General features: G+C 43.0%; 1 protein-coding gene across 5 annotated transcripts in view; it reads left to right on the top strand.

Moving 5' to 3' along the window:
- The first annotated feature begins 6,554 nt into the window (after positions 1-6,554).
- Positions 6,555-24,983, top strand: part of LOC149468382 (inositol polyphosphate-5-phosphatase A-like) — a 74,823-nt gene continuing 56,394 nt past the window's right edge. Inside the window, exons 1-5 of one of the 5 annotated variants that reach the window (XM_089670272.1) lie at positions 6,555-6,687; positions 9,273-9,344; positions 19,992-20,033; positions 23,625-23,725; positions 24,832-24,919. In XM_089670272.1, the coding sequence (XP_089526398.1) occupies positions 9,288-9,344; positions 19,992-20,033; positions 23,625-23,725; positions 24,832-24,919 (288 nt within the window). In that variant the 5' untranslated portion in view covers positions 6,555-6,687; positions 9,273-9,287. The other 4 variants (XM_089670275.1, XM_089670274.1, XM_089670271.1 and 1 more) reach the window with 4 other exon arrangements.

The following is a 24,983-nucleotide window of genomic DNA, read 5'->3' as shown; positions in this document are numbered from 1 at the left end:
CTTGAAACTTAACAAAAGGCCCAAACTATCGCATCATGTCATATGAATGAATTTGTTGTTTCATTATAAATTATTTCAGATTCATTGAAATTCATTACTATTGTGATTCGGATACTTCCATTCATAATGAAACAAGTCACATGCTTACTGTAAAGGTGAACTAACATCTTGAGGTCTGAGGTCTGGTCTACTTGGCGACTGCCTACTGCAGATATACTACCACAGAGAGGCCCCGCTGCGCTGGATCACGTACATTTATGGGATCTGGCTCTTCCAGGTGGGGGGTGCGTCCACATGCACCCAACGCCTTGGCTGTGCTGCCATTCACTCCAGCACATGCCGATTAGTGGGTTCCAGTCAATGATTTATGGGCAGGACCTGCTGATCAGCTGAGCGAATGACAGAAGAGAGCACTGTATTGGTAAACAACACAGGACAGATAGTGGTTATGTGCCTTTTTTCTCTTTCTGTAAAGCAGGGAATAAAATCCGGCACATTGGTTAGTGAAACACAGCACACAGTAAGCATTGTTAGGCACACAGTTAACACTTTGTCCCTAAATGTTAACCCCTTCCCAGCCAGTGTCTGTACAGTGACATTGTATATTATTAGCACTGTATTAGTGTCACTGGAGATGTTAGTGTCATTTAGTCTGTTCCCACTCAGTGTCAGATCACAGTCCCGCTATAAGTTGCTGATCGCTGCCATTACTAGTATAAAAATTAAAAACAATTCCAGAGAATATACTGTTGTTTGTAGACGCTATAGACGCTATAACTTTCACACAAACCAACTAATATACACTTTATTGGGATTTTTTAACCTAAGCCATGTAGCAGAATACTTTTTAGCCTAAATTTATGACAAAATTTAGATTTTTTACATTTTTTTATTGGATATGTTTTATATCAGAAAGTAAAAAAAAAGTTTTGTTTTTCAAAATGTTCGGTCTTTAATTTATACAATAAAAATAAAATCCCAGTGGTGATCCACCAAAAGAAAGCTGTATTTGTGTGAAAAAAATTATATAAATTTCATTTGGGTACAGCATTGCATGACCGCGCAATTGGCAGTTAGTACTGCAGTGTTTAATTGGGCAACTATGTGGCAAATGAGGTTTAATGTTGATAAATGTAAGGTAATGCACTTGGGGACTAAGAATATACATGCATCATACATACTAGGGGGAGTACAACTGGGGGAATCAATGGTGGAGAAGGATCTGGGAGTTCTGGTAGATCACAAGCTTAATAATGGCATGCAATGCCAAGCTGCGGTTTCTAAAGCGAGCAAAATCCTCTCTTGTATTAAAAGAGGTATAGACTCCAGAGAGAGAGATATCATTTTACCCCTGTACAAATCATTAGTAACACCTCATCTGGAATATGCAGTTCAGTTTTGGGTCCCAATTCACAAAAAGAACATTGTGGAACTGGAGAAAGTACAAGGAAGGACAACCAAACTGATAAGAGGAATGGAGGAGCTCAGCTATGAGGAAAGATTAGAGGAACTGGATTTATTCTCTCTTGAGAAGAGGAGATTAAGGGGGGATATGATCAACATGTATAAATACAGCAGTGGTTCATATAGTGAACTATTAGAGCTATTCACCCTGAGGTCATCACAGAGGACAAGGGGGCACTCTTTACGTCTGAAGGAAAAGAAATGTAATCTCCAAACACGGAAAGGTTTCTTCACAGTGAGAGCTGTGAAAATGTGGAATAGACTCTCTCAAGAGTTGGTTCTGGCCAGCTCTTAGATACACAGAATATAACTGGATACTAACATTTATAGGTAAAGTTGATCCAGGGAATATCTAATTGCCTCTCGGGGGATCAGGAAGGAATTTTTTTCCTTGCAGGAGCAAATTGGGTCATGCTTTGCTGGGGTTTTTTTGTGCCTTCCTCTGGATCAACTGTGGGTATAGGATTAGAACTTTTTTTTTTAGGGGTGAACTGGATGGATTTTTGTCTTTTTTTCAGCCAGACTAACTATGTAACACATAACGAAAAATGGTCTGGTCATGGAGGGGGTAAGTGGCTAGTTACTAAATGGTAATTATATTGTGGGGCATTTATAAAGCCTTCACATGCAGAGATGTTGCATTTTTATGCATTGATAAAACAAAATAATTGCTAATTATTTACATATGAAAATATTTAAAGGTACAAATGAATGTGTTATACACTCAAAGTGTTACTATAGGCAAAATTAAAAATTACATTTATGATGTAGTATGTCATCAACATTAACACAGCAGTTTTTGTTTTCCTCCCAAGTTTTTGTTCTACCCACCAACAACCCAGTTAAACACTGGGCCCTGTCCTGATGACTTTTACCTGCAGCATAGGGCCAGATGTGCACCCAAAAATATGTGCTTCTTTCAAGACAAAGGTCATTCTCTCAGGTTGAGTGCTTTTTTTTTCCATTCAACCAAGTCACAGATCTCTGCATCCACACAAGCAATGTGGATGCAGAGATGTCACCTGCCATGGCATTATATTCTGACAGCCCCCCCCCCCCAGTCAGAATACACAGATCATGTGGCCATTGGCTACATGCACTGATCCTGATCTAATGCTGGTTTTCCAGCATGACCATTCAGCAGACAGCATGGTTGTTAGACTGGCTTCTGTTTAACCACTTCCCGTCTGGCCAATGTATATAAACGTCCAGAAGGGGGCATTGCAGGAGCGGGTGGCTATTTATAAACATCCTCCCTGCTTCCCTGCCTGTGCATGCTCCCTAGGAGCGCGCGGCACCGTGATCTGGTGGAACACCGAATGCTGTGTCCTCTGGACACAGCGGAATACCGATCGCTGTACAGGACCTCTGTGTGAGGTCCTGATCATGTGATCACTGATTGGTCAATCAGTGATCACATGAACAGTCGTAAGCAAGATGTCACTTCCTGACATCATTGCTTACTACTAGTGAAATTTGTGAATGATCACAGCTTTCACATGGTACAAGGCTATTCACAACAGCCTTGCACCATGCGACAGGCTGTGACCAATCACAGCTCACACAGTATTTCTCAATGGCTGCAAGAATGCAGCCAGAGAGGAGAAATGATTGCTTTTACAGCCTTTATGGGTGTAAAATCAATCAATGTAAAAAAAAAAAAAGAAATCTTCATCACCCCCCACAAGTAGTACAGTGTCACTATGGTGACACTGTACTGCTAGGGTGATAGTATGTTACAAAAAAATAAAACAAATAATAATATAAAAAAATATAAATGTCAAAACCTGTTTTGAAAAATTATAATTTTTGGTTATAAACTAATCTGGGTTATTTTTTTTTTTTTACTAAAAAGATAGATGAATACATTTTGGTCAAGATTTATGAAGAAAGATTATTTATTTGCAAAATTTTATATGAAAAACACTTTTTTTCTCAAAATGTTTGGATTTTTCATTTATATAGCAAAAAAATAAAAATCCCTGTGGTGAATAAATACCACCAAAATAAAGTTTTATCTGTCTCAAAAAAAATGCTAAAAATTCGTATGGGTACAGTGTTGCATGACTGTGCAATTGTAATTTGAAGTGTGGCAGCACTGAAAGCTGAAAATTGGCCTTGACAGGAAGAGGGTGAAGTGTCCGGACTTGAAGTGGTTAACAGAGAGAAGTACACACAAACTGCAAGTTGGCCAGTTCCTGACTTTAGAGCAGCTTCACACTGCTCCCATGCGGTGTTATTGTGCTTTCCCATATCTATCTGACATCTATGAGGTCCTGTGGTTTGGTCCGGTTTCAGAAAGCGCACCAAAGATGCAGCATGCAGGAATATTCACAAGTATCTTCTTTAGGTGATGTGGGATTCTAGATGGGCATAGTTGGGCATAATCCATTGTGTGCTGGAGCCTTGCACCACTTGTAGTTTGATTTTTATTATTGTACTTGTTTTGATACATTTGTGTTTTCTTGTGGGAGTTTTGCTGTAATTTTCTGAAACCGCACCAAAACTGCAGGACCACATTGAAGTCTATGGGAAAGCACAACTAACCTGCATGAAAACCATGGGTTAGCTGTGATTTAGCAAATGTACAGCAGGGCAGTGTGAAAGGGGCACAAAAAATATTTTTTAGGAGACAGATTAGGCCCAATTAAAATTTCTGGTTGTTTCCTATAATATACGGTATCAACTATTTAAAATCAGCTCCACCGTAACCGTTCTCTTTTCTATCCAAAATAAAAAAAAAAAAAGTTTTGACCGTAGATATATTGAAACCAAAATGTATTTTTTTCCAGTACTTTCAGATTTTTTTTCCCCTAGAACTGCATCAAAATGTGTCTTTGTGCATGAACATTTGGCTGGTACTACACTGTATCTGAGCACCATAAACCAAAAACACTATTGATTTTAATATTCAAAGCAAACCTTCTATTCAATCCATGCGTCCAAGCTTTATATTGTTGAGAAATCACTTTGAAAAAACACCCCCCTAGCATACCTCGCCATGGCCATCTTAAGTAAGGGCAGACGATTCATGTAGCAGTTACTTCCTGGAATCCGTTTGCCCTCTAGCTTAAGCATGCAGGCAGGAAGGTGTGTTTAGCTGTGAAAAATCCTCCTCCCTTCCTCTCATGAAAACTCCTGGGATGTGACATCATTTGCCTAGGCATGGAAACCAGGAAGTAACTTAACAAAAAAAGAAAAGTAACTATATTTTCCTTTTTACCAATGCTAGCAGCATAAGGATTAAAATTAGTCAATGTTGATTGAGAAAGTGAAGTTTTGCTTTAACTACTTGCCGACCGCAGATAGCCGAATGACGGCTACACTGCGGCCGGCAAGTTCTGGGAGGGCATCATATGACGTGCTCCCAGAACGCGCTCTCCGTGATCTCCGGAGATCACGCACCTGGTGATCTCCATGATAGCTGTGTCCTATGGACACAGCTGATCACGTGATGTGGTAAAAGGCCAATCACAGCGTCCTTTTACCACATGATCAGCCATGTCCAATGACACACTGATCACCGAGAAATGCAATTGCCGGTTCTTACCTGCACTTTCCTCATGCTGTTAGAGCGCGAGGAAAGTACTACCGAGAATCGGCAGTTGTCAGAGCAGGGATCGGCACCAATCATCAGGGCCCTGATGATCGTGCCCAGCAGTGCCACCCACCTGTGCCCAGCAGTGCCACCCACCTGTGCCACCTACCTGTGCCCACCCACCAGTGCCCATCAATGCAGTGCTGCCAGTCAGTGCCCAGCGGTTGCGCCAGTCAATGCCTAGCAGTGCCGCTAGTCAGTGCCCAACAGTGATGCCAGTCAGTGCCACCTATCAGTGCTGTCTATCAGTACCCATCATCAGTGCCGCCTATTAGTGCCGCCTATCTGTGACACCTCATTAGTGCTGCCTATCAGTGCCGCATATCCGTGCCACCTCATTAGTGCTGCCTATCAGTGCCCATCAGTGCTGCCTCATCAACGCACATCAGTGCAGAAGAAATAAAAAAATAAACAAAAAATAAAGCTCCCAGCGGCGATTAAATACCATCAAAAGAAAGCTCTATTTGTGAGAAAAAAAATTATAAAATATTCATGTGGGTGCAATCTTGCATGACCGCGCAATTGTCAATCAAAGTGCAACAGCGCTGAAAGCTGAAAATCGGCCTGGTAAAAAAGGGGGTATAAGTGCCCGGTAGGCAAATAGTTAATGAAGGAAACTATGAACAGGGTTATGGAAAGTGTCTTTAAGGCCCCTTTCAAGCAGGGTGGACTCTGTCAAGTGGATCTCTCCGCTGATCCCCACAGAGCATGTGGATAACAGGTCCATGTCCGCTCCACTATGCAGAGTGGACACAGACACAGCCTGCTGTTTTCTATGGGGCGCCTGTCCATTTCCATCCAACTGTCATCCGATCTGAACTATTGGACAGATAGGGAACAGATCCTCATCTGTCTGTTTTTAGCAGAGAGGATTGCATCGGATGCCGGCAGGTGTCAGCGGAAATGTCCGCTGATACCAACTGCTCCATAGAGAGCTATGGATGATCCGATCAGGTCCGCCTGAAAAACTGAGAGGTGGACCCAATCAGACCATCAATGTCAAAGGGACCTTAGGCGTCATTCACATGGCTGTAGAAATTTAATAAAATTATTACACGTGTTTTCTAGGAGAAAAGGTCCTGCATAATGATCAATAAAATTCTTGCATGTAGATGCATTTAAATGTATAAAGACACATAAGGTGCATATGCCTAAATAACTTGTTTTTATGATCACTTATCTTTCCCCTTTATTTAGACTTAATTTACAATTGTACAAATGCGTATACATGCATTTATATTCCTAAGTGCGTAAATCGCATGTTCTGTAATTAAAGAACATTCGTATGTGATTTTTTTTTTTTTTACGGCCATGTGAATGAAACTCTCCATACATATTTTTGTGCCATTTGAGAAAGCAGGCAGCTTGGCAATATGCAGGAGACCTTCCTGATGGTTTTGTAATCTTCTGAAGATTGTAGCGTGAGATCCTGGAGTTGGTACAAGCTGATTGTCTGTTTTCTGCTCACTACAGATAAGGACAGTGAAAAGCGGCAGCTGCAACTTTGTGTAATACCAGAAAGGAAGTACATGACGGTGTGTGGTGCAGGGGCTGCTGGGTGATGTGGCAGAGCCGAAATGTCTGCTCTAGGAGAAATCACAATGTAATGTAACACTGTTGGTTAGGTAAGAGCAACAGAAGTGTATTGATAAGGGGACTGGAGAAAAGAAGAACTGGAGGGATCAGCCTGGCAGGGTTTTTTAGTGGTTGAACCCTGAACATTTGTCTTTTTTCAACCTAACTATGTAAGTGTCAAAGCTGCTGAGTAGGATTTCACTCTCCTCCATGTTGTAACTTGACACTGAGTAACAGAAGAACTGTGCAAGGTAACAAGGGGACATGAAACCGAAGAGCGAGAAGAGCTGGGAGGTTGAGAAGGACACAGAGGAGGGACAACACCTGATCTACATGACATGTGTGTGGAGGGGAGGGACAGGTATGTGACAGGAGAGGTATGCACTTGGATGGGCTGAGGGCAGAGCCTGCAAGACACTCCTCAGCCAGGAAGGTGGGAGATTAAAAGAATGGCAGAAGGCGGCAAGAGATAAATAGTAAAAAGAGTGAAATCCTGGGATATCTACACGCCTATCAATTAGGTTATTACCCAAATCGGAATTACTGGGATATCCTGCCTTGGATACAGAAAACCTAATGCCTCCTAATGCCTGTGATGTGCATCATGTGTGACACTTTGCATACTATTTACCTGTCTCCTGTGGTTATGTAGCTTCCAGTCTCTCCGATGGCTCTGCACCTCTGTCCTTCTTTTTCTCTGTCCCTGCTGCTTCAGTTGGGTAACATCTAATCGTGGTCTCTCTGTTCTGGGGGTGCTGCCGTTCCTAGCTGCAAAATTTGGTTTTTCACTATTTTTTATTATCTTGGTGACGTTATATCTGTGTGCACTGTGCCTTGTCCTTGTGTCATATTATAGTCTGTACTTTGTACTCGTCATCATTCATTCTGTGTTTTAAATCTCTATTATTTATACTGTGTAGCTCTGTGCAGTAGTTGTGTCATTGTGAGTAGCCTGTGGCTCACTGGCTTCATTCTGTATACTTTGTGTCATTGTGAGTAGCCTGTGGCTCACTGGCTTCATTCGGTATACTTTGTGTCATTGTGTGTAGCCTGTGGCTCATTGGCTTCATTCGGTATCCTTTGTGTCATTGTGAGTGGCCTGTGGCTCACTGGCTTCATTCGGTATACTTTGTGTCATTGTGAGTGGCCTGTGGCTCACTGGCTTCATTCGGTATACTTTGTGTCATTGTGAGTGGCCTGTGACTCACTGGCTTCATTCGGTATACTTTGTGTTATTGTGTGTAGCCTGTGGCTCACTGGCTTCATTCGGTATACTTTGTGTCATTGTGTGTAGCCTGTGGCTCACTGGCTTCATTCGGTATACTTTGTGTCATTGTGAGTAGCCTGTGGCTCACTGGCTTCATTCGGTATACTTTGTGTCATTGTGAGTAGCCTGTGGCTCACTGGCTTAATTCGGTATACTTTGTGTCATTGTGAGTAGCCTGTGGCTCACGGGCTTTATTCGTATACTTTGTGTCTTTGTGAGTAGCCTGTGGCTCACTGGCTTCATTCGGTATATTTTGTGTCATTGTGTGTAGCCTGTGGCTCACTGGCTTCATTCAGTATACTTTGAGTCATTGTGTGTATCCTGTGGCTCACTGGCTTCATTCGGTGTACTTTGAGTCATTGTGTGTATCCTGTGGCTCACTGGCTTCATTCGGTATACTTTGTGTCATTGTGAGTAGCCTGTGGCTCAAGGGATTCATTCGGTATACTTTGTGTCATTGTGTGTAGCCTGTGGCTCACGGGCTTCATTCGGTATACTTTGTGTCTTTGTGAGTAGCCTGTGTCTCACTGGCTTCATTCGGTATACTTTGTGTCATTGTGTGTAGCCTGTGACTCACTGGCTTCATTCGGTATACTTTGTGTCATTGTGTGTAGCCTGTGGCTCACGGGCTTCATTCGGTATAGTTTGTGTCATTGTGAGTAGCCTGTGGCTCAGTGGCTTCATTCGGTATACTTTGTGACAAATACTCTGTCATCCAATATATCCCTGTACCAAACACTCTAACCTGTTCCTAGTACTCTCATTGTCAATCCAAATACCTTGTGCCTAATACTCTACCTTGGTCCTAATACTCTCATTGTCATTACCTATGCCCTGTGTCTACTACATTAATTTTCATTCCGTATACCCTGTTCCTAAAACGCACATTAAAGTCTGTGTATATCCTGTGCCTAATACTCCCATTGTCATTCTGTGCACCCTGTGACCTATATATATATATTAATTTGTAAATCTGTATACCCTGTGCCCAAAACACTCATTTTCCTTTCTGTTTACTGTGTGGCTAATACTCTCATTTTCATTCTTTATACCCAATCTCTACTACTCTCGTGGTCATTCTGTAAAGCCTGTGCTTCTCTCTGTATAATTAATTCTGTGTCACCTGGGGCCTTGTGGTGGTCCTGGCATTTTGTGTAGCCTGAGCCATTCATTCTGTGCCACTTGTGCCTTGTGAGGTCCTGGCATTTTTTGTAGCCTGAGCCATTCATTCTGTGTCACCTGTGCCTTGTGGTCCTTGTACCATTCTGTGTAGTCTGAGCCTTTCATTCTGTGTCACCTCTTCCTTGTGGTCGCCCTGCGATTCTGTGCAACCCAAATCATTCATTCCATTTCACCTGTACCTCACAGATACTGATCTGAATTATGGCACGCCTGGGAATCCTGCTCATCACTGCTAACATTGGCTCTATGTCTGATGAGGTGAGTTATGATCCATCATATTTTGCTTGCTAGCTATTGCTTATTTCTAGCTCCTTAGTCAATCCTATGACTTTTAAAGGGTCAGTCCTTTCAGCACTGATATTTAATTTCTGGGAGGTTGCCGATTGCTAAAATCACCTATCCACTCACCTACTTTTTATAATCTGTAAATACTGGCTGCGAGATCTCTGTACCAGCCTTCCCATGCCTTAAACTTACTCTTTCTCTATGTGACAGCACTGTGTGCCTATCCATCGGTACCAATGCTGTCATGAGGGAGGAAGAGGACTGAGTTTGCCATATTTGAAAGTACAGGGTAGTGTAGGTTTATTTATTTGTGATTAATTTATTTTTTGGAGTGTGATAAAGTCATTTTTGGGTATGATAGGTTTCATGTCACCAAAATATTTTTGTCAAAAATCTACTATGACAATTTCATTAGGACAACAACTTATGTACTGGCTAGGTCTACCTGCCACCAGTCACAGGCATTGTGAAGTCCCTCTCATCTTGATGGATTTTTATTTTTTATGTTAGATTATGCAGAATGCAGTGGAATGACTGAGACATACAGTGTATTATTATTATTATATAGGATGTATATAGCGCCAACAGTTTGTGCAGCACTTTACAAAATGAAGGTAGACATTACAGTTACAATACAATTTGGTACAAGAGGAAACAGAGGGCCCTGCTCGTTAGAGCTTACAATCTAGGAGATGGGTAGCATAAGTGCACTTTAATGGGAACCAGTCACAGTTGGGTTTATGCAAGAATATGATAATTATTACAACTGTACCAAGATTTTTGTATTTGCCCCCTAATTTAAAGAAGTCACTAGACTTCTAAAAATGTTCTTTGAATCTTTTAAGGGACCAAGTGCATGTAGCATTTGGCCCCACTGGAATCCGTGCCGCCATTTACAAGCAGCCTGCTAGGACAGTTCACCCTCTCCCCAATTCAACCACAATGCTAGATAGGAGTTGGATTTATGGGTGGAAGCCCTGGCATCGGGTTTCTCGGGAGACCAGCTCTTTCACTTTTATCACTGATCAGCGCTCATACATGGTATCAGTCCTGAATGCCCTGATCGTTCACTCATAAAATTGAAAGATCACACACTGCTGCGGGGCTGTGTGATCTGTGGGTCGAGGCTGTGTATGTGTACAGGCAGTCAAAGATAAACACACAGAGCTGCAGAACTGAGTGATCTTTTACTATTATAAATGAATGATCTCTGCTGCCCTTACATAATAGTAAAAGAACAGTCATCTTAGAGAGGGACAGGGCTCGGTGCTGGCTGTACCTCCCTTGGGTGTAGAACTATAGGCAAACTTTTTTTTTTTCATTTTGAAAAAGAGTAATGGAGGATTATAATTGTTGGGGAGACATACCGTCACTTCCTGTCCCATAGGCAAAACAGGAAATTAGATGAAATCCCTACAAATTAAAGGAATTCCTTGGGTTGCCTGAACCATTGTCCTCATTGGAAGATTTCCCCCCCTATTACGTTTCTGGGGACAACCCAAAATTTACTTTCACTTTCAATGATAATGTTAACAGGACAAATAGGGTGAATCTCACTAACAGGGACACAGACAGCAATAAAACCCTGACAGGTGTTCTAATCCATCTCCACTCTGTCCAAAACTAAAAAAAAATGTTTTGCCTTTAGTTATACTTTAAGAATAGAATGGAGCTACAGTCAGAAAAGGAGACACTTTTAATCCCCAGCAGGATCATATCCTATACGCTTTCGGTTCTCCGCCAGGTATAATAAAAGACAAATTATTATTTTTTAACTTTACTTACTTTTGTCCAGCTTGAGTCATGGCTCTGATGCTGTTGCCTCTGAGAGTGAGGCACCCTGTTAACTGCTTGAATTCCAAAAATAGTGTGTGATCAGACCCTGACCTCTGACCCTTGGCTCTCACACCAAGTAAGCCAAAATAAGGTTCTAAACTTAATTTTTTCATAGGTAATCATGCACATTCTTAGCAATTTTAGGAAAAACTCCAAGAAAGAAAATAAACATTTAAAATCTGCTGGCATGCAAAAAATTAAGTACAAAGAGGTGTATGCCACCTCCTGGATCTCTTTCTTATGATTACAATTTACTGTTTTACCTGTGCTCTGAGAGGGGAGATGTGGCTCTCCTACACAGCAACAACTCTGCCCACCTCTCTTTTCCCGTGCCCATTCACAGAAAGCATTGGATTTTTGAATGGGTTTACATAATACAAAGTGTTCCATGATTGGGCAAGGAGAGAGGAAGCACAGCTGCAAACAACTCTATGACTGCTGTGTAGGACATTGGTGGTTGAGGTCCTGGAGTGGGGGGGAAGTATAGCGATAAATACACTATTGCTGCTCAGTGAAACAATACACTGGAAGGAGGTGGCATACACCTTGTTGCACTTAACTCCTTGTGTGCCAGCAGATTTTGAAAATTTTTGTTTTTCCCCTGAAGTTGTTAGGACTGAGTATTGAGATTCATGTATAAGCCCAATTGTGACTAGCCTACTTTAAACTGTAAATTCACTTTTGCATTGCAAAAATGTAAGCCTCTTTGAATATTTAAAATACAACTTCAACTTTACCCTTGAAATACTCAAAACTTGTAGATTTAGGTCTGCATGACAGGCAGTTACACTAAGGCCATGTTAACATGGGGCATGTACTACAGTGTACGCCCATGGAGGGCAGTGTTTACCTGCACAGTGATGTACAGGTGTTCTGTGCATCCCCATGCAGCTGCTGCATCTCAATTGACATCAGTGGATTGCCTACATAGGGATTCATGGAACACCTGTGCATCCCCTTTTGGGTAAACATGGCCCATACACTAAAAAAATGATCGGCAAACATTGACAGCATCCTGTCAGATGCAGACACTGTTTGGGTAATCGGGCAGCATGGCTGCTTAAATACAATTGCTAGCAGAGTCCTTGATCCATGCTGTTTAGCGTTTAGAAAAATCTGAACCATATCTGGCTAGCTTTAGGTTGCAGTGATTCTTATCTGTACACATAACTGCTTCAGGTGATACAGATTTCCCATGACTATTGCACCAGAGATAGGCTTGTCCACTCCCCATTACCACCATGACCGGTCCGTACAAACCCCCCTTTCCCCTTAACCAATTATACTTATAAAACACATGACACCAATTTTGGAGTAAATGGCCAACATGGCCTTTTATTAACAACACAAATTTAAATACACCAACCATTCCTTATAACACAAACCCAAAGAATTGTTGTTGGTCTTCGAAGGCACCCCCAAACAATCCGAAATGCACCTGCGGACAACCATATACACTAGGCTTCCAGCCGCAACCAACCAGCTCGGAGACAACCATACCGTCCGCAGTGCAGCACCACCACCTTCCAGTTAAACATTGGTTAACTGGGAATGTCCCTGGGCATCCCATACCACCGATGGGTCCCACACCATTGTTTTTACCTTCCAAGATAAGAACCGCCTCCAAAGACCAACAACCGCCCAGGAACCAACATAACCCCCCTTTACCTGGAGGGACCCAATACTCACCAAAACAGGGAGGGCGGGAGGGAAGCTCACACTCCTGACTTCCAGCTCAACTGACACCCCCTCACTGAAACCCCCCACCCTAAGGTGCAGGAAACCCCACCTACTCTCAACCTTCCACCAACCAAATACCCCCGACTATCAAAACAAACCCCTTGGATCTGCCTTAACCCTTTCTGTTCCTCCTTCCCCACTCTGGGCCTAGTCATGTATGCCCTGCGCCATTTCTTCTTTCTTTTTTTGCTACGGGCATTTCTTGAAAACCAGCAGAATTATAAAAAGTGCTTTGGGCTAGTAAGTACAGTCAGGAACCCTGAGATGGTCAAATGAAAGCTAGTAATAACACAGATGAGCAATGTTGCAAATCAGCATTTCATGTACTGTATCTGTGTACTTGTTCCAGGTCAGGGAATCAGAATGTACTGAAGGAGGACCAGCATAATAACTCAGGCAATTAGCATTTTCTGGAGACCTTCACTAGAGTTATCCCCTATTATGTCTTTTATGACAGGTTACCGTAAAGCAGACCTTCACCCTAAACTAACTTTCCCTCTTCCTTCCACTCTCACAATTGGATACATAATTTTTTTCTGCATTTCTGGCCTAGGTAAGAATTCTCATTTGTGTCGCCCCAGCCCCTCCTGGTTTCTGTGAGTACGCAGATGTGCCACAGAGCTTCAGGTCTCAGACCTCTGTGGCATATCTGCACAAACATGAGTTTCCCCAGCAGATTTGCATAATCATGGAGTTCTCTGTGCATGAATGTGCGCAAATGTGCCGAAGGGCACTACCTGAACCCAATGGCCAGGCAGAGCCCTTTGGCACATTTATTTATTTATTTCAGGTACTTATATAGCGCCATCAATTTACACAGCGCTTTACATCTATATATTGTACATTCACATTAGTCCCTAACCCTCAAGGAGCTTACAATCTAAGGTCCCTAACTTACATTCATACATACACATACTAGGGACAATTTAGACAGGATCCAATTAACCTACCAGCATGTCTTTGCAGTTTAGGAGGAAACCGGAGTACCCGGAGAAAACCCACGCAGGCACAGGGAGAACATGCAAACTCCAGGCAGGTGGTGCTATGGTTGGGATTCAAACCAACAACCCTAGTACTGCCAAGCGGAAGTGCTAACTATTTAGCCGCTGTGCCATTTGCGCATGTACCATAATGGCAGCTCCAGAGGGGATTGGGCCTCTAAAAAGTGGACTGAAGTCCCTCTTAAAAGAGAACCTGAATTAAGATAAATACACCACTGACTCCTCGTGAAAGTTCTAACTACCTAGCTGTCATAGTTATCCAGTGGATTTAAAGGAGAATTAGGGCCAAAGCTCTTTTGGCCCTACTTCTCTTGTGGGTCACAGGAGTGCACTTAGTTCTGCACTTCTGTGACCTGTATTCAACCAACAGTGGGCTAAAGTTTGCTGTCGGCTGACATCACTGAGCCAGTCCAAACTCTTCAGGGATCTCAAATGTCGGGATCTGCCCAGATTCCTGGATCAGCAGCTGGCTCAGCCTCTCACACCACTGAGAACCTGAACCAGCTGCACCCGCTCCAGCCCCCTCCACAGCCTGGTGTTTCATTGAGTACTGGAGGGATAGAGCAAAGAGCTGGTGACTGACAGTCACCACTCTGCTCACTGAAGACCAACAACTGAGAGATCAGTGGTCTTTTATCGCTCAGCTCTTGGTCTTAGAAGCAGCGGGGGGACACTTGCAGCATCGGATCAATGCTACATCCACCTAGATCAGTATGTACGTTTGTTTTTTTTCTTTCACAAACTTCTCGTTTGTTTTTTCTCTTCTCTTTAATGCTTTTTGAGTCTCTGACCAGAAATCAATATGGAGATCAGGAGTTCTAGCTTCAGTCTGATTTCACTTGCTGCATACTTCCTAGTTGTTGCATACTTTCATACTTCCTGGCTAGAAAATACTGAAGCAAAGGAAAGTCAGGCTACTGCCATTTTTGTGAGAGAGGTCAGCACTGGCAGTCACCATATTTTTTCAATATAGATTTCCATAAAACAAATCTAAAGGCTCCACTTTGTCTTGTAAATCAACTAGAAATGAGAGCTTTATGAGTACAGTATACTGGGATTTGTAGTTCCTCTGTAGGCGTTTGGACTTAGCTTGGCTATGCATGTGCTTTAATCCATGCTGCTCCCACCTGCCACTGCTCCAGCTCACCCTCCCCCAACTTCCCAAGTATATCCCTGCACTATTGCACTCATTTGCATCCCCCAGCTGCCTTGGAAATAGTCAAATGTAGATCCTGATTTGCAGTTTTAAACCACAGAACATAAACACCTTGTTAACCTTTCCTGTCCCACATTTGCATAGTGTTTCTCTAAAATACAAACTAAGCTTCATGTTTATCTTTAGGCACAACTTCCATAATGTGGATTACTGGATTGTAAACCAGCAAATTTGTCTATACCAACCAACAAGCTTAACTCCAGCCAGGTGGAATATAGTCTTAATATCGCAATATATTCAAACCTCATACCAAAATGCTCTTCCTTCCTTTCTGCAGTGTGTATATACAGTGGGGCAAAAAAGTATTTAGTCAGCCACCAATTGTGCAAGTTCTCCCACTTAAAAAGATGAGAGAGGCCTGTAACACTGTTCAACAAATTTTTATTTTTTGCCAGTTTTGGAAACAAAAGGATCCATTTCCTAATGAATTTCACATTCTGAGTTCAAATATAACAATGAAATTTGTCAATTGGCTCTAGTTTTTCTGTAAACGGAAAGTTTTCTACTATAGGCGTAATGACTACATAATGCACAATAATTATATAGATAGATGTCTTTCCACAAATATAAAGCAAGTGATATTGACTACATAACAAAGCCTAAATGGCATAATATATTGCATAGGATTACCAAGAAAAATGATAGCCATAAGCTAAGTTGAATCATTTTAATACTTAGGATTCTCACTAGTTTTGTCTTCAGTTTGTGTCGGTTTTGCTTCTCTTGGCTTTTCTCTTGTATTCGAGGAAAGGGCTATCTCTTACAACTGCACGTGACTACACGCTTCAGGTTCTTCCTCACTTGACTCAACCACGAAGGATTCTGGTGCTTTAGGAATTGGTAGCCCCTCTCCATGAGGAACTGGACGTATTGCCGATGGAATATTTGGATAGTGCACAGATAACTTTTTCTTCTTATTTAGCCCTTTTACAATTGGAGGCACCATACAAAAGTAACAATTACTAACATGATCTGTTGGCTCTCTCCAAATCATTGGCACAGCGAAAGGCATAGATGCCTTTTTTCCATTCAACCATTGCTCCGGTGCCGTCCCACAAGAATTGCAGCATATATGTGGTGCCCAGCTCTTGTCCTGGTCTCCTATCTTGCAGCCAAAATACAAGTTGTAGGCTTTCTTAATCATTCCTGTTATCCTCCTTTTTTGTGAGATAAAAGTTATTTCACCGCAGATATAGCAGAAATTATCTGCTTTATTCACACAAGTTCGAGGCATTACTGAGTAGCCTATATAAGCATAAAACGAAATGTAAAGACGCTGTCGAACTACAATCAGCTACAGATACTGCAGCTTTTATGCAGTGAAGTGATGCAATTAAAGGCTAATATTGCATCATCTCAGTATACATGCAATTTTCTATTGGTCACCAGTATCAATTGCGCAATATGCAGCTGAAGTTGCATCATAATTTTGAATGGCTTACGTCATTAGATGGGTGAATATATCATGGAAACTAGAGCCAATCAACATTTTTTAGGGTCATTTTCGTTTTCAGCACCCCAAAATTATGTAAGATTAGCTAATTTTATGCCCAAAACTTTTTACCTGTTGAACAGTGTAATTGGCATCATAGGTAGACCTCAACTATGAGAGACAAAATGAGAAAAAAAATCCAGACAATCACATTGGCTGATTTGGAAAGAATTTATTTGCAAATTATGGTGGAAAATAAGTATTTGGTCACCTACAAACAAGCAAGATTTCTGGCTCTCACAGACCTGTACCTTCTTCTTTAAGAGGCTCCTCTGTCCTGCACTCATTACCTGTATCAATGGCACCTGTTTGAACTTGTTATCAGTATAAAAGACACCTGTCCACAACCTCAGTCACACTCCAAACTCCACTATGGTGAAGACCAAAGAGCTGTTGAAGGACACCAGAAACAAAATTGTAGACCAGCACTAGGCTGGGAAGACTGAATCTGCAATAGGCAAGCAGCTTGGTGTGAACAAATCAACTGTGTGAGCAATATTTAGAAAATGGAAGACATACAAGACCACTGATAATCTCCCTCGATCTGGGGCTCCACGCAAGATCTCACCCCAGGGGGTCAAAATGATCACAAGAACGGTGAGCAACAATCCCAGGACCACACGGGGGGACCTAGTGAATGACCTGCAAAGAGCTGGGACCAACGTAACAAAGGCTACCATCAGTAACACACTACGCCGCCAGGGACTCAGATCCTGCAGTGCCAGACGTGTCCCCCTGCTTAAGCCAGTACATGTCCGGGCCCGTCTGAAGTTTGCTAGAGAGCATTTGAATGATCCAGAAGAGGATTGGGAGAATGTCATATGGTCAGATGAAACCAAAATAGAACTGTTTGGTAGAAACACAACTCGTTCTGTTTGGAGGAGAGAGAATGCTGAGTTACATCCAAAGAACACCATACCTACTGTGAAGCATGGGGGTGGCAACATCATGCTTTGGGGTTGTTTCTCCGCAAAGGGACCAGGACGACTGATCCATGTACAGGACAGAATGAATGGGGCCATGTATCGTGAGATTTTGAGTGCAAACCTCTTTCCATCAGCAAGGGCATTGAAGATGAAACGTGGCTGGGTCTTCCAACATGACAATGATCCCAAACATACTGCCCGGGCAACGAAGGAGTGGCTTCGTAAGAAACATTTAAAGGTCCTGGAGTGGCCTAGCCAGTCTCCAGATCTCAACCCGATAGAAAACCTTTGGAGGGAGTTGAATGTCCGTGTTGCCCACCGACAGCCCCAAAACATCACTGCTCTAGAGGAGATCTGCATGGAGGAATGGGCCAACATACCAGCAACAGTGTGTGCCAACCTTGTGAAGACTTACAGGAAACGTTTGACCTTTGTCATTGCCAACAAAGGATATATAACAAAGTATTGAGATGAACTTTTGATATTGACCAAATACTTATTTTCCACCATAATTTACAAATAAATTTTTCCAAATCAGCCAATGTGATTGTCTGGATTTTTTTTTTCATTTTGTCTCTCATAGTTGAGGTCTACCTATGATGCCAATTACAGGCCTCTCTCATCTTTTTAAGTGGAAGAACTTGCACAATTGGTGGCTGACTAAATACTTTTTTGCCCCACTGTACGTGGTTTCAGTTCCAACAAATAGGTATTTTATGCCCCCCGTTTCTTCTTCCTTATGGTTTGTGTGACTGATTGCCTCTTTTTACCCAATAAGCGTCTAGTAGACAGTGAACTGCCGTAAGCCAGGCCCACATGCATGCACAGCACTCAAGTGAATTCTTATAAAATCACTGGTATTGTAGTGTATTATTCATCCTAAGGAACATGGTGGATGTATGTGACGTTAGACTCTCCGCACGGCACCAGGACACAGAAAATGAATGCAGAGGAAGCAGATGATATCACACGCAAGAAAACCTTCATTAATCAAAAACAAAGTTTGTTGTAACGTGAAAGCATTTTATTGTTCAAAGGCATAGGGCGCTAAGGGTGAAAAGTGGGCATGATCCCGGAGTTCAGCTTTAGGCAATTATCATTTAAACATATTTTTCACCCATCTTTAAGTTTGTCTTCCTCTTGAAATAGAGCCAACCGGACCATTGAAAGTCCACGATGCATTCCACAGAACGTTGGTGTGTGATTGATTGTCTTGGTTACCTGTCAGGTATCCAGCATAGCTGTCAGAAAAGACAGCCAATGACAAGAGTAAATAAATCAATTGTTTGTGGGATTGTGAAATCATTTTCTAAGGGTTAAACCTGTTTCAAAAAGCGACTAATTTGGAAACCAGCAACCAACCCAAAAATAAAAATGGAAAATGTTGCAGTTCACTGGAGGAGGTTTTCAATGGGGTTCTGTAGTCCAGAGAGAGAACTGAGAACAATGTTAACTGATGATAGTCAGCACAGAGAGAACGCACTAGAAAATATCAACTAACAAGCTTTTGGCAGGAACAATGGGTATTTTTTGCAATTAAACAGATTTAACAAAACACGTTTAATGGTATACAGTTGCAAGAAAAAGTATGTGAACCCCTTGGGATTATGTGGAGTTTTGCATGAACTGGGCATAAAATGTGCTCTGAACGTCATCTAAGTCACAACAATAGAAGAACACAGTCTGCTGAACATAATACTACACAAACATTAGATGTTGCCATGGTTTAATTACACATAACATGTAAACATTCACAGTGCAGGGAGGAAAAAGTATGTGAGGCCCTAGCTTAATGACTTCTCCCAGAGCTAATTGGAGCCAGGAGTGAGCCAACCTTGACTCCAATCAGTGTGATGATATTGGATGTGTTGCTGACAGCTGTCTTGCCCTTAAAAAACACACACCTCCACGTAATCCCAAAGGGTTCGCATACTTTTTCTTGCAACTGTATTTCACAGAACAAAAGGGAGTAAATAAGAGCAGTTAATTGTTAGGGTTTACATACGCTTTAACTACTTATTTGGTAAGGAATCCATACCTATGATGATTGAGATTCCATAGGAACCACTCATATTCAGGCTTGTACTGAAAAATTCTTTCCCTTGGGGAAGGAATACTTGAATCAAGTTGGGTGTTGTTGGCCTATACAGGCAGTTCTCACTATTCAGGCCCATTGTTGTCAGCTGCACCTTTCTCCTCTTAAAAAAAAATGTCAAAATTTACACAAGTATTTGTAAAAAAAAATACATAGGCAAATACAATTCTTCACTTTCTAACAGGAATCAGTAAGAGACTGTGACATGATGTATGGACACCTTGCTGACTCTGATGAAAGCTTTGTTTGCCAATGCAGAACATTGTTTATATATTTCATTCTATTAATCCAATTTATATATTATATTCCAACAGCCAGGGGAGATTGAAAAAAACTGGCTTCAGGAATTCTACAAGGTAATACCATTTACACTGTACAACTATATCTGTCATTTATGTAATAAAATGTAATACCAGTTAAAAAAAAGTAGTTGATGGAAATAATTCTATCATTGTGTGTAAGTGCCTTAAAACATTGATCCCATAGAGCAACATGAAAATATTCATGCAAATCAAAAGTAAAAAAATCAACGATGCTTCTGGTGACTATAATTATTGGTTACTATTGTTAAAGCCATTTCATCAGTATGACAGTCAGGCAGCTAGCATTTTGCAAAGGTTAAGTTAGCAGTGGCAACCAAGCCTAAGGGCCGGTTTACATCATGAATCATTTGATTCATATGCAATCAGGGTGCAGTGTGATTTCAGCCCATTCATTTAAATGGACTGAAATTGCGCTGAACTGCACCAAAAGTAATGTATCACTACTTTAAAAAATGCACTGCACCTGGATAACATGATACTACTGCACCATGAGATCTTGTACAAGCAAAGACACTGCATCAGGGTGTCGTTAAGTTAACACTGATATCCACTTTGGATTGCAAGTGTAGTGCATTTTGAACTCAGTATGGCAAACCTGCACGGAGCATGGGTTTCTCACAACACGTTCTGCTGTGAACTGGCCTTAAAGCTGGCCATATACTGATAGAAAGAACCTGCTGGACCAGCCAAATTTTCATCAGAGTGTGCGTTCTGCTGCTCAACAGAAGTCAAGCAATTGACAGAAGGTGTTTGTTTAATTGACTTCTGGCAAAGCTGCTGATCAGTGTATTCTGACAGAGGCAGGGGGATTACTCCATCCACCAAAGAAAAAACTAACCGTGTATGGCCAACTTTAGTATCACCGTAAAAAGAATAGAAGTCATTGCTGCACAAGGTGTGTCCGGGTTAGAGAACAAAAAAAACTATCCTAGAAGAGAACAGTAAACATTACATTACATTACATTGAGTTTATATAGCGCCAAAGGGTTTGCTCAGCGCTGTACAATAGAGGGGGGGACAATACATGAAACATTACAGCAGCTACGAACAGCACACGAGGGGTAAGAGGGCCCTACTCTTTTGAGCTTACAATCTGGGAGGGAGGGGGTAGTGGTACAGGAGGAAGTGGCTGTGGGGGATGGAGTGGTAGGAGGAATGAAGGAGAGCAGCAGTTAGGTGAGGGTGGGGTAGGCTTCCCTGAAGAGGTGGGTTTTCAGGGAGCGCCTGAAGGTGAGAAGGGAAGGTGACAGTCTGATGGATTGGGGTAGTGAGTTCCAGAGGATGGGGGAGGACCTGGAGAAGTCTTGCAGTTGTGCATGGGAGGAGGAGACCAGGGAGCAAGATAGAAGGAGGTCCTGTGAAGAGCGAAGGGTACGGGTAGGGTGGTACTTGGGAATCAGGTCGGTGAGGTAGTTAGGGGCAGTGTTGTGAATGGCTTTGTAGGTCAGAGTGAGTAGTTTGAATTTGATGCGTTGGGCGATAGGGAGCCAGTGGAGGGAGAGGCAGAGGGGGGTGGCAGAGGTGGAGCGGCTGGTGAGGTGGATGAGTCTGGCAGCTGAGTTCAGGATGGTCTGAAGCGGGGAGAGTTTGCACTGGGGTAGGCCGGTGAGGAGGGAGTTGCAGTAGTCAAGGCGTGAGATAATCAGGGAGTGCACAAGTAGTTTAGCGGTGTCTGGGGTAAGGAAGGTGCGTATTTTGGCGATATTGCGGAGGTGGAGCCTGCATGTGTTTGTCAGTGATTTGACATGAGGTTGGAAGGAGAGGTTAGAGTCCAGAATGACCCCAAGGACTTTGGCTTGCGGGGCGGGATTGATGGTGGTGATGTTAGTAGTGATGGATAGGATGGGGGGGGGGCGCGGGCAGGAGGGAAGACGAGAAGCTCGGTTTTGGAGAGGTTGAGTTTGAGGAAATGGAGCGACATCCAGTCAGAGATGTCGTTTAGGAGGTGAGTGATGCGGGCGGAGAAAGTGGAGGTGAGGTGAGGGGTGGAGAGGTAAATTTGAGTGTCATCAGCGTAGAGATGGTAGTTGAAGCCGTGGGAGTGTATGAGTTTGCCAAGGGAGGAGGTGTAGATGGAGAAGAGAAGGGGTCCAAGGACAGAGCCCTGGGGGACCCCAACAGAGAGGGGGAGGGAAGGGGAGGTGGCACCATTGTAGGAAACGCTGAAGGAGCGTCGGGATAGGTAAGAGGAGAACCAGGAGAGAGCGGTGTCTCTGATGCCAAGGGAGAATAGTTTATTAAGGAGGAGGGGGTGGTCAACTGTGTCGAAGGCCGTGGAGAGGTCCAGGAGGAGGAGGACAGAGTAGTCGCCTTTGGCTTTGGCGGTAAGTAGGTCGTTGGTGATTTTGAGGAGGGCGGTTTCGGTGGAGTGTAGGGGACGGAAGCCGGACTGTAGTGGATCAAGGAGGTTGTTGTCAGTTAGGTGGGCGCTTAGGCGGTTGTAGACTAAGCGCTCCAGGAGTTTGGAAGTGAGTGGCAGCAGGGAGATGGGTCTGAGGTTGTTTGGGTCAGAGGGGTCCAGGGAGGGCTTTTTGAGTATGGGGGTGATGTGCGCATGCTTTAGGGGGGAGGGGAATACGCCGGTAGAGAGGGAGAGATTGAAGATGTGGGTGAGGGAGCAGATGAGGGAAGAGGGGGGTGACTGGAGGAGTCGAGAGGGGATAGGGTCTAGGGGGCAGGTAGTGAGGCGGGCTTCAGAGAAGACCCTGGTGACTTCCTCAGTGGTAGCGGGGCTGAAGGAGTGCAGAGCTGGTGGGGTTACGGTAAGCGGGGTCTTGGGTGTGGAGGGGGGCAGTGCGGTTGCGAGGTCAGAGGAGGGAAGAGATGAGGGGGAGATAGGGGGGGGGAGGCTAGGTGGGGAGGTAGATTGCGAGTTGACTATGTCCTGACGGATTGCATCAATTTTATTGTGGAAATGAGTGGCAATCTCGTGGGCGGTGAGTGAGGTACTGAGTGGAGGAGGGGGGGGAGAGAGCAGGGAGTTGAAGGTGGAGAAGAGTCGGCGAGGGCAGGAGGAGAGGGTGTTAATCAGGTTTACGAAGTAAGCCTGCTTGGCGTCGTGGAGGGAGGAGGTGTAAGTGAGGAAGGCAGATTTGTAGAGGGAGAATGAACGGGGGGACCTGGTTTTGCGCCATAGTCTCTCCAGCGCACGACTGCGACGTTTGAGGCATTTAGTGTGGTCGTTCTGCCATGGTTGGAGCGGTCTGGGTTTGATGTAGCGTGTGGTTAGGGGTGCCAGAGAGTCTAGGGTAGCTCTCTGGCAACTGTTCCATCTAGGAGTTGTGGATGTATTGAACTTCACTTAGTGACCAGTAAGTACACATGCTTTGCAGGGGCAGGAACAACGAGGACCTGGGTGAGGATATTAGTAAGCATTAAGGTAGTCTCGAATCTGGATCAATTTATTAAACATGGGGATATGGTAACGACTGGTGACAACCCAATATGTACTGGTTGTCCTGCCACATATGCCATATGTGGCTTACACAGAATTCTTGTTCTGTTTGCTGCCCCTTTGCTTCATATTTATTCCTTTAGACTTTATAGAAATGTATTTCTGATCTGTTTTTGCAGTTTTACTTATAGTTAACTTTTTTTCCTTGAACATCTGTGTTCTCCTATTAGACAGTACAGGCGCACCAGCCAGCTTTCATAGCTCTTCATCTGCAGGAATTTGGGGGGAAGAATTACCAGGTGAATATGGGGTCTGCTGAAACCTTCATCAGGTAATATCCTCATCAGTATCTGTCAATAGACTATTTTAATTTAATCTGTACTCCACGCAGATATAAAAGACACAAATTAATGCACCTCTGTAATCATTAAAATACATTGTGAAATGTATTTTGTAATGCAAGCAGTAGAAGTACCTAAATCTGATGTAGTATGTATCAGCGTCTTACAGTCTATTGTACTGCAGAGTTCAAAAAGGAGGAAGGAGTAGCTGCAGAAGGAGACAGTCAGGTCTGTTGCAGTGCAAGGAGCATGCTGATAGGAGGAGAAAACAGAGAGATTAGCTCATCAGTGTGTTACTTCTCCTTCAATGACCAAAAAACGGGGTGGGGTCAGGGAGGAGACCTATAAATAAAACTGAAACTGCAGCAGAGAAAGATCCAGTCTCCTTCCCTGCTAAAAACTGCCTGTTGCAGCGCCAATTCAAGTTTGCCTCATTCACACGGATGCTGTGGCCCACACACTGATAGCATTTTGGGGCCATGTGCCACCCCTCCATGCGTTTCAAATTAGAATGGGTGGCTGTGTCCATAAAATTGTTTTGTCCATAGGCTGCCTGTGCACAGCTCCAGGGGCATAAACAAATGGCCCATTCGTGTTGTACAGGCCACAGCGGCCATGTGGATGAGGCCTGTGCGTTTCTTGCTTGGCTTAATTTGTATGTTGTCTGGCCACGTCTAAATATGAGCACAGAAGTGAAGGGTGAGAAGTGTATTAGTTTCTCTCTGTTGTCTCTCAGCAGTCGTTTGATTGATGAACTGTAGAGTCAAGTGTAGCTCTTTTATCAAGCAGACCGATGGTAGTAACTCTGGTTTTATTTTTATAATCATTTTAATGCTCATGTCATGGGGGGACAGACAGATATAGTTGAGGTGTATCCTAAGGGTTGAACATAGGGCAATATGAACTCCTAAAAAGACCCTGAATATCATTCAATATATGTTACTGTGACTCATTCAGTATAAACTGCAGACATTATACCGACGGTGTTGTAGAGCAATACTATGCAGCAATATGCTCCATTGACACAATTTAGTATATGTTACAATGAGTTGTATTATTCTGAACTGACCCTGATCAACTGCGTCTGATTTTATAGGACTTTAATACAGAGTGAAGAGATGTCACAATATGACTGGGTTCGAGCCTTCATAGACAATGACTTTATGAAACCAGACAGCTTTACAGTGAGTAAAACATGTTCATTCAGGACTATATTAACTGTATCAGCAATCTGTAATAATTCTTACA

Source organism: Staurois parvus, unplaced genomic scaffold, assembly GCF_062004578.1.
Source record: "Staurois parvus isolate SC_StPar_1 unplaced genomic scaffold, SC_StPar_1.0 ptg000088l, whole genome shotgun sequence".
NCBI classification, from domain to species: Eukaryota; Metazoa; Chordata; class Amphibia; order Anura; family Ranidae; genus Staurois; species Staurois parvus.
The sequence above is the reverse complement of the archived record's forward strand: the minus strand, read 5'-3'. Positions and strand labels throughout refer to the sequence as shown.